The sequence below is a fragment of the Selaginella moellendorffii genome, unplaced genomic scaffold (genome assembly GCF_000143415.4).
Source record: "Selaginella moellendorffii unplaced genomic scaffold, v1.0 SELMOscaffold_98, whole genome shotgun sequence".
NCBI lineage: Eukaryota > Viridiplantae > Streptophyta > Lycopodiopsida > Selaginellales > Selaginellaceae > Selaginella > Selaginella moellendorffii.
Genome location: NW_003314359.1, coordinates 109,138 through 119,173, shown reverse-complemented (window position 1 = coordinate 119,173; position 10,036 = coordinate 109,138). Strand labels below are relative to the sequence as shown.

The following is a 10,036-nucleotide window of genomic DNA, read 5'->3' as shown; positions in this document are numbered from 1 at the left end:
AGCTGGAGCTTGATCATCCTTCTGTTCCACAGAAACTTTAGAGGATATATGATCCTGACCAAATTTTCTGGAAGGAGAGAACGAGTGTCGCGTGATCACTGGGCGGTCTTCTCAGTTGAGCACAAAATCAACACTGGGGACCTTTCGAGGGAACCTTTCAAGCAACAGCAAAAGCCCCCACGGTATGAAGATGTTACCGCTTTGCGGGCACTCCCTGTATACCTCTATGTAGAGATTTCCTCCAGAAATCACAACCGGCATTGAGCCTTTCTTCCTCGCGGCGCTCAGGCTCGATTCCGTGATCCCGCCATTTTTCCATGGCCTCGATGCTGTCGAAGTATTTCCGACGCCATTCCAGCGAGCGGCTCGGTGGAGGAACAATGAAGACGAGCAGATCTCACCAACGCAGACTCCTCCGAAACTTGCATCCAGTTTATACGTTGTCCTTTAAACGTTGGTAGGGTTCTAATGGTTGAATTTATTAAATGGAATTATACGTATGTATACTCTCTTCTCAATTGTAAAAAAAACAAAGGGGGTGAAAAAATGGTCGGTGGTTCTCTCACTTCTTGTCCCCGTTGCTGCTGTTTGGGACGAAGACGAGCTTGACGAGCGAGTCCTTGATGTGCATGAGCTGCGGGAACTCCTTCTCCATCTTCTTGGTGTCGAGCTCGTTGTTGCTGCGCGGCGCCACGATCACCTTGGCCTGCTCCTCCAGCGTGAAGTTGGACCACTTGAATCCCTGGTCGATGTACTCGCGGTACATCTCCAGGACCTCGTTGTGCGACACCGTGCCCGGGTTCGTGAAGTTCCAGATGCCCGTGCAGTTGCGCCGGGCCATCTCGATGCTCAGCGGCAGCAGCTCGTCCAGCACCGTCATGCTGTTGGGGATGTCTACCACTTTCTCGTACCGCGTGATCTTGGTGATGAAGTTGCGCGGGTTGCTCAAGTCGGACGAGATGGGCATCCTCACGCGCAGCGTGCATACGTTGTCGTAGCATTTCAGGAGCTCCTCCACCTTTAAAAGTTTCAGGAAAAGGAAAAGCAGGGAAGAGATGAGCGCCTAACAAAAGGAATGGAATAAAGCCACGTACCATTGCTTTAGTCTTTGAGTAGAAGGAGCCCGTAAAGTTGGGCTTGTCATCCTCCAGGAACCCGATGCCGCTGTTGATGGGGTGGCTGTCATCGTACTCGAAAATGCAGCCCGTCGCAAAGTTCATGAGCAGCAATCCGTGCTGCTTGCACACGTCGGCCAGGGTCAGTGTGCCGACAACGTTGGCTCTGATAGTCTCCACCTTGTGGCTCTCGCACCAGTCCACATTAGGCCGACCCGTCACACCTGCTGCGTTGAAAATGTGTGTAGGCTTCACTGTCAAGATGTCCGCCTCGAGCTGCAACCGATTCTCGAGCCTGCCGGATCCATACTCGTACGGGATCCCTTCTCTCTCGCAGATCTTTCCCAGGAGTCCACCAATCCAGCCTGTCCGCCCGTATATCAGTAGCTTCATCGCCGGCTTGAGAGGCGAGACCTTTTGTGGAACAATCATCCCGATGTTCCCCACCACAGGTCCGGTAGACTCCTCGTCCTCGTGGGACAGCTTCTCCCCGGTCATGGTGAGCATCCTGGGATGCGGGACCAGCGCGCCAGAAACGTCACCCCACCAGTTCGGGTGACTCGTGTACCACTGCATCGTCTTGAGCAGCCCCTCGTCCCAGGTGGTCCTCTCGCGCCACCCGAGGTCCTTGAGCTTCTTGTCGTCCAGGAAGTAGCGCTGGTCATTGAAGGGCCGGTTGTCCACGAACTGGATGCACACCTCCGGGTCCAGCTTGAAGAGCTTGCAGATGTCCTTGGCAACGTCCAGCACCCGCCGCTCCTTCTTCGTCCCAATGTTGTATACGTGACCAACCTCTCCCTTGTGAAGCACCACCTCAAAGGCCTCGGCCACGTCCTCAGCATAGAGATAGCTGCGAACGTTGCTCCCGTCGCCGTGGATGGGAAGCGGCCGGCCTTGCATCGCCAGGAGGATGAACTTTGGAATGAGCTTCTCCGGGAACTGGTTGGGGCCATAGACGTTGTTCCCCCGTGTGGTGATGAAGGGGAGGCCGTAAGATCTGCCGTAAGCCATGACCAGCATCTCGGCTCCAGCCTTGGTCGCCGAGTAAGGATTCGTGGGCAGCAGCTGTGACGCCTCGTGGTTGCCCACAATGGCGTCGGCCTCGGTCTCGCCATACACCTCGTCCGTGCTCACGTGAATGAAGCGGCGGATGGTGCCGGCAACCTTGCACGCTTCGAGCAGGACGTGAGTGCCGTAGATGTTGTTCTTAGTGAACTCGAGGCTGTTGCCGAACGAGTTGTCGACGTGGGTCTGCGCCGCGAAGTGCATGATGGTGTCGATCCCCTCGGTGATCAGCAGGTAGTTCACGAGATCCGCGCTCGCGATGTCGCCCTTGACGAACTTGAAGTTGGCGCTCTCCTTGGACTGGTAAAGGTTCTTGAGGTTGGAGCAGTAGTCAAGCTTGTCCAGAACCACGATCTTGTAGCCCGGGTAGCTCCGGACCAGCCTGTTGGCGACGTGAGAAGCGATGAAGCCCGCGGCGCCGGTGATGAGGATGTTGCGCGGCGTGTAGTGGGAGTCGCCATTGCACCGATCCGCGCCGGCCGTCATGGCTGTGGGGAGATCTGGACGAAATATCAGATTTTCTCAGCTCCAGGCATGAAATTTCGACAAAGCAGCGACGAGGAAGAGACGAGCCGGCTGCCAGCGGTCAGGAAAGAGCGCAGAGGGAGAGAGATTCAAGCAATCAGAAGATATTTCGAGAGAGAGAGAGCACACAAATCCACCACGATAACCTGGAGATCGGAAAGAGAAAAGGGAGATTACGTACCTAAGCTGAGGACCAGCGATCGATCGATCGGGAGGCGGGAGCTGCGCCTTGATCTGGAGCTCGCGTAAGAGATCACGCCAATGCCGTCCACAATGCGATCGCCATAGCCGGAGTGAGAGAGAGGAGACCGAGAACAAATTAGGGCGGGTAAGAGCTTATGTGAAGTTCGACGCCGTTATAGCCGAGCGACGCATATTCCTTTCTTGGCATGCACAGAGCTAGAAAATGTGTCGACGGAATCTTCCGTTTCCAGATAGACGGCGAGATCTGCCGTTCAAAGATAACTGCCCGCCAAAGACCCGGGTTCGAAAACTGGGAGAAACGCTTTCTTGTCCCTTTGTCTCTCTTTTTTCTCCTCTTCTTCATCCTGGCAAGAGCGCCACGGCAGTTCCATCCACCACGATCGCGTCTGGCGTAGTACATTTGAAGCAAGATGTCGCGAAAGTCACCCTGGAAGATCGTGAAATCACGCGGATTCGATGGATCTAAGACTTTGTCGGTTGGAGCATCTTACTTGTAGTGTCGCTTGATCCTCACGCAATCCAGGACAGTGACTTGCGCCACAAGATCGTCTCCTGCGAATGCCGGCTGCTGGAACTTCAGCGTCTGGGAGACGTAGATCGCGCCTGGCTGGACAGAGTTCAAGGAGAATTCCAGAGATTCGAGAGAAATCCTTACGAAATTGGAGCCGATGATCGCTGGGAAGAGCCCCGCGGTGAGCATCCCATGGACGACGCAGCCGCCAGCGAAGCCGGCGGCCTGGGCGGACGATCGCTGCGTGTGGATGGGATTGCTATCGCCAGAGAGGGCGGAATATTGCGCTAGATCATCCTGGCTAAACGCGCGGGTAGCAGTAAACCTGGCCCCAGATTTGAGGGTTTCTCTGTCCGCGCTTATCGCGTCCTCCGGGCCGGCATTGCCAGTGGCGAGGCGGCGCACGCGGTGGAGGAGGCGATGATTCTCCTGGCAAGAATTCGTCCTCCTCCACGCTTGCTTCAGCAGCATCGAAGAAATCTCTCGGCAAAAGCCCTAGCCAACGCAAACTTAGGGTTTAAGCGGGATGTAGATTTGGTAGGGCTCGTCAATCGGCAGGGCGATCTCGTCCGGGCGCTCAAGGCGAGGAAGGCGCCAAAGGAGGAGATCGATGCCGCCGTCACGCTGCTCAAGGATCTCAAATTCAAGCTCCAGGAATTCGAGGCCGCGTCACCGAAAGAGGAAGCGAGCCAGGATGAGTCGAGCGGCACCTCCTCCCAGGCAAGTGGCAAGAGATTTCGCGAGGCTGTCACGAATGCGCTGGAGAGGAGGATGTTTTTCACGAATTCTTTCGGGATTTACGGTGGTGTTGCCGGATTATTCGACTACGGTCCTCCCGGCTGCGCTGTGAAGGCCAACGTTTTGAGCTTCTGGCGCCAGGCATGTTCTGCCAGAAGGAAAGATCTCTTTTTCTCACATTCTTGGTTTTTTACTTCTTGTTTCTCAGCATTTCGTCGTGAACGATGATCTTCTCGAAGTAGACTGCCCTTGCCTGACCCCTGAGGCTGTTCTACGGGCCTCTGGCCACGTTGAGAAGTTTACGGACTTGATGGTCAGGGACGTCAAGGAGGGGCACTGCTTTAGAGCCGATCATGTCCTCAAGGATTTCCTCAAGGATGCTCTGGAAAAGGATCCTCGCATGCCAGCGGCGAAGCGGGACGACTATACGCGAACTCTCGCGTCTCTGGACGACTTTAGTGCCGAGGAGCTTGGTGCGAAGATTAAAGAGTATGGCATCCGGGCTCCAGACACAAAGAATGACTTGTCCGATCCGTTTCCTTTCAACTTAATGTTTGGTACACCGATTGGTCCCACTGGACTTCTTCAAGGGTAAGCGTTTCGCTTTTTTTCTTGCTTCCTTTTTTAATGAACTTAGATTATTCTTCCCATTCCAGGTACTTGAGGCCGGAGACTGCTCAGGGAATTTTCGTCAACTTCAACGAGCTTTTGTATTATAATGGTGGCAAGCTTCCTTTTGGCGCAGCTCAAATTGGCCAGGCATTTCGAAATGAGGTACGCAACTTTTAGCTTTACGTGTGAGCTGAGGCATGATACTGTAGATTGCTCCTCGGCAAGGCTTGCTACGGGTTCGCGAGTTCACTCTCGCAGAGATAGAGTTTTTCGTGGACCCCGCGGACAAGTCACATCCAAAGTTCGCAAGCGTTGCAGACCTTGAGTTTTTCCTCTATCCAAGAGCAGAGCAAATGAGCTTGAAGGATCCAGTCAAGGTGCGCCTCGGGCACGCCGTGGCACAGAAAGTTATCAACAATGAGACGCTGGGCTACTACATTGGACGAACATACTTGTTCTTGACTGCTCTGGGCATCAACAAGAACCGGCTTCGGTTTAGACAGCACCTTGCCAACGAGATGGCGCACTATGCCGCGGATTGCTGGGACGCTGAGATTGAGTGCTCTTACGGATGGATAGAATGTGTTGGTCTTGCGGATAGATCTGCTTACGACTTGAAAGCGCACTCGGTAAGCTGTTCTCCCTTTTATTCCTCTTAGTTGTCGTCTTTATTTCTTTCTATGTCTGTACAGACAGCTAGCAAAAGCAACCTCGTGGCTTCACGGGATTTACCCGAGCCTGTTGTCGTAGAGGTACGACTGATAGAGGAAACTGATTGTATCAACTTCACATGTTTGTTTCCAGGAATTTGCTGCTGTTCCAAACAGGAAGGAGATTGGTGTTGCTTTCAAGGCAAACCAGAAACTGGTGCTGGAAGCATTACAGGTATACTATTGTTTAAGTTTTCCTTACTTGAGCTGGCCATTCGTCTAGGAACTTAACAATGAAGAGGCTCTGGAGATGCAAAAGAAATTGGAATCCGATGGCGAGGCACCACTTCACATTTGCAATGCCGACAAGACGTTCACCATCAAGAAAGGGATGGTTACTTTTAACAAACAGGTGACGAAGAAGAGCAAAGAGAAGTTCACGCCGTCTGTGATCGAGCCTTCCTTCGGCATTGGCCGCATTATCTACTGCCTCTTCGAGCACTGTTTCGACACGCGTGGCGGAGTCGACGGCCAGCTCAACGTCTTCCGTTTCCCTGCGCTGGTCGCCCCCGTCAAGTGCACGGTCTTTCCGCTGGTGCAAAACCCGAAGCTCGACGAGATCGCTCGGGCCATCTCTGCAAAGCTCAGAGAAGCGGGGATCGCAAACAAGATCGACACCACCGGCAGGTCCATTGGCAGAAGATATGCTAGGACGGACGAGATCGGCGTCCCGTTTGCGATCACAGTGGACTCCGAGGATGGGGTGACGGTGAGGGACAGGGACTCCAAGGATCAGATACGAGTTCCACTCGAGGAAGTCGTTGATCTCATCGCGGACATGTCGGCTGGAAAGAGGAGCTGGAAAGAAGTCCAGGGAGTTTATCCGGCTCACGTGGCCGCCAAGGCCTCGGATGAATCCGACGAGTAAAAAGAATTAAAGAGAGCGTGATTGCAATGCCACAGAAGGTCGATCTTCCGCTACTTAGAAATATCCCGCAATTGTTTATAGGAGATCCTGAGGATGGAAGCGTTCCTACAAAAGGTTCCCCGGGCTGTATGTGGACTCTTGAGGAACTCGTTCCAAGGATGAGTTTTCATGCAAGCCATGCTCTTCCTCAAGCATCTTCAAAGTGATGTTTTCTTTTTCTACTCTTTGGGACTTGGATCAACACCCGACCTCCAAGCTGCGACTTTGAGTTGGGGCGGAGCGAGCTCGACACCTGGACGAGGAGTTCCCGCAGCTCATGTACATCAAGGCCAAGCTCGTCTTCGTCCGCAGCGTGAGAGATAACATTTCACCCCTTTTTTCTACAATTGAGAATGTCTTCCATTTTCATTAAGTCAGCCTACATGGTTCAGAGTCTTTGACTCTTTCCAGATGTTTGCTAGAATAGTCTGCAACGTGTTGGATTGCTCTTTTACAGAAAACCTGACCTCCCTTGGGTATTTTTGGCGTGTATTTCTGCAGTTTCGAATACTCCAGTAGAAGGTGAAACATGTAGTTGTATACTTGATCTATGTTTACTTGCTCTCGTATGAAATCCTGTCCAGTTCTCCCAATATTCTGGGCCTGGCAAAATCCCGAATGAAGGCAATGCCAAAAGCTTCTCATGTTGAAATACCTGCTGGGCATGGGAGTTTCCCCACTCTACCGCATTTTTTAGAGATTGGCACATGTCCTCCTTTGAAGAGATTGGCAGAAAGTGGATGTTTGGGAGCAAACCTTTGGTGAAGAACTCATCGTACTCTGAGTCCAAGTAGAGCAAAGTGGAGCCACAAGCCATTTTATACTTGAGACTCGCCGACCATGCTGCTCCCTCGGCGTAGATATTGTACCTGGACGTGGAAAGAGCATTACAAGAGCTTTCAAATGTAGCGAACTATAATTCTACCTTTGATTGCACTGTTTGCATAAGTTGGAATTTTCGTATCCAATGTTGGCTTCATCAATCCAATTCTACAAGGCAGTATTGGACACCGTAAGTAAGAAAGTAAGAAAATGCTTACTTGATCCAGGACAAGCGTGCCAAATTTGGTGGAGTTGCACCGAGCTAAAAGGGTTCTTAACTTCCCCATTCTTAAATTACCTTTCCAAAATGCAAAAGGTTGCCTATTACTCCATTCAACGCCTTGGGATCCCTGAAATATTTCCTGCGATTCTTCCTCCCACGGACGAATGTTTACCTCCGGCCTAAACAGACACACTTAAAAGGAGAAAAGAAATTTTAAAAAATGCATGGTTACCATCCCCAGAAAGAATAATCGGGAAAAGGGATGTCCAAGCTCAAGCGATGGCTGCAATAGCTGAGAACAGGGGCAGGAACTTCGGATCCATCCCTGGGCACGATGGGCCGATCCTTACAATTCAGGACAAACTCCACGTCCGGGACGCGATCGCCAAATCTTTCCAACATCAAGAGCAAGCCCCATAGCGAGAAGGCGCGGCGGCTCTGCGGGCAATCGCCGTACGCACTAACGTACATGTCGCTGCGGAGGATGGCGACGCGCATTGACCCCAGGCGATCCAGGCTCCGCCTCGTGATCCCTGTCGATCGCCATGGGGCCAGGTGCTCGTGAATCCGCGCGAAATATCGTGGGCACAATGCGACGCCGGCGCTGCTGTTGCGCGATCCTGGAGGCCGCCCGCGATCGCTGGGACCATCGCCGGCGGAGCAATGGAGCGCCGCGGATTTGTGGAGCAAGCGCGCGGACCTCGAGTAGAAGAGGAGATCTTGGAGCTCGCTGACGCTGGAGAGGAGGAAAATCGCGAAGAGGAGGAGGAGTGAGGATGAGCGCACAATCGTCATTGTAGATTGAGTGATGAGAGGGCCTGAGAAAGAAGAAAACTCGAACGGAGCCATACGTAGGACAGACAGCATGAACTGTGAGTGTACGGTGGACTTCTGGAAGACCTTAGTTACGAGTTTACTACGTTTCGCTTCCATACTTGATTTTGCATATATTTTTCAGGCGCTCTCGGGAAAATAATAACCTCGTTACCATCAACCAGATGATCCTTGTGGTGAGGACGAAAGGCATCCAGCACCATGCCTTGCTGAGAATATGGTTCGATTGTCCTCCACAGCTGTGAGCCTTGGAATGGCTGATCCACCCACAATGCTGCTGCAGCCAGCTCGTTTTTTTCCTGATAAACCTGGAAAGAAAAAAGAAAAAAAAGACAATGTTCAGAGAGATTTGGGAGCAAATTGAAATAAAGAGCCACCTCATCCATGGCTACGTCCGTGTGAAATAGCGCCAATCCAGTTGCACGGTTTATAAGGGAGTAAGCACCAGGGAATCTGTCATCGTAAGTGGCATTCCATTGCTGATTCCAAGAGCCGTCATCCGGACGCAGGCGAACGGTATGTCCATTCGGAAAAGCGGTCACTCGGAGAGTCGTGGACGCAACACATTCAAGAGAAAACCAAGTATCGTCGCCGTTTCCAAGAACACAACCAAAGATGAGCGCAATGAGCAAAATCCTGCACAAAATAGCTAAAAAGCTAGATCGAAAGTCCAAAAGCTACATCACCTGCTGTGTCGCAGCATCTTTCCAAGGACTTCCGCCACAGCCCCGGCCACGAATTTCTACCGCCCCATAGCGTCAGTGAGGAAGCTTTATTTCCTTGGACAGGACAAGCACCAAGGCTATGATACAATTTGAGTAGAATAAATTGGAATTGGATGATCCCCGCGCGGTATAAGCATGCACTCAGCCGGCGAACTGCGGCATAGAGTATTAAACGCGCGAGTAGATAAACCGGCAATGCGAAGGTTTAAGCGGGATGTAGGCTAGATTTGGTAGCAACAAGCTCTCGTCAATCCGCAGGGCAGGAGGAGGGGGCCGAAGGAGGAGATCGATCACAAGTTCAATCTCCAGTAGGTCGAGGCCGCGTCTTTCCTGTTCCTGGGACATCAAACGATCAGGAAGGCCAGGATGAGACGAGCGGCACCTCTTCCCAGACAAGTGGCAAGAGATTCCAGGAGGCTGGCACGAATGTGGAGCTGTCGAGATATCAGCACTGGCACTGGCCGCCAATCCTCGCTTCCATTCTCGGACGAAACACATCGAGATTCGTTTCCACTACGTGCGGGAACAAGTCCAAAATGGAAAGTCGTTGCTGGAATATTGCCCCACCGAGGCAATGGTGGCTGATGTACTCACGAAGGCTTTAGCTCGAGACTCCTTTGTATGCCATCGCGCTGCACTGGGAGTCTGCTCTCCATCTGTTTCGGCTGAGTGGGAGGGGTAGTCCATCCAGAGTGGGAGTGTCGAGATGTCAGTCTCGATCAGCTGACGTGGCATGTCCTGAGTCATGTCCCTTGACGAACACAATGAACGAGCTCATGAGTGGTATGTCCATCCCTTTTCACATCACAACAGGAGCGGTGCTGCGGGATTGTTCGCCGGCTGCGCTGTAAAGGCCAACGATTTGAGCTTAGGTACGTTCTTCCAGAAGGACTTTTCATTCTCACATTCTTTGTTTGTTCTTTTCGTCGATGATCGTCTCGAAGTAGACTACCACCCCGAGGCGGTTATAAAAGCCTCTGGCCACGTTGGTAAGTTCACAGACTTGATGGTCAGGGACGTCAATTAGAGCCGACTACGTCCTCAA

At 52.3% G+C, this 10,036-nt stretch overlaps 2 protein-coding genes across 2 annotated transcripts; one reads left to right on the top strand and one right to left on the bottom strand.

The window, feature by feature from the left end:
* Positions 1-458: 458 nt before the first annotated feature.
* On the bottom strand, positions 459-3,845 carry LOC9636402 (trifunctional UDP-glucose 4,6-dehydratase/UDP-4-keto-6-deoxy-D-glucose 3,5-epimerase/UDP-4-keto-L-rhamnose-reductase RHM1). Its single transcript, XM_002989425.2, has 5 exons — positions 3,565-3,845; positions 3,401-3,516; positions 2,887-3,336; positions 1,095-2,680; positions 459-1,018 (listed from the first exon to the last, which is right to left on the bottom strand). The coding sequence occupies exons 4-5, from the start codon at positions 2,664-2,666 to the stop codon at positions 563-565; spliced, it is 2,028 nt and encodes a 675-aa protein (XP_002989471.2). The 5' UTR covers positions 2,667-2,680; positions 2,887-3,336; positions 3,401-3,516; positions 3,565-3,845; the 3' UTR covers positions 459-562.
* LOC9651423 (glycine--tRNA ligase, mitochondrial 1) lies at positions 3,817-6,411 on the top strand. The gene is made up of 7 exons (XM_024663251.1): positions 3,817-4,299; positions 4,367-4,749; positions 4,815-4,932; positions 4,980-5,399; positions 5,463-5,522; positions 5,575-5,655; positions 5,704-6,411. The coding sequence occupies exons 1-7, from the start codon at positions 3,841-3,843 to the stop codon at positions 6,346-6,348; spliced, it is 2,166 nt and encodes a 721-aa protein (XP_024519019.1). The 5' UTR covers positions 3,817-3,840; the 3' UTR covers positions 6,349-6,411.
* Positions 6,412-10,036: the final 3,625 nt, after the last annotated feature.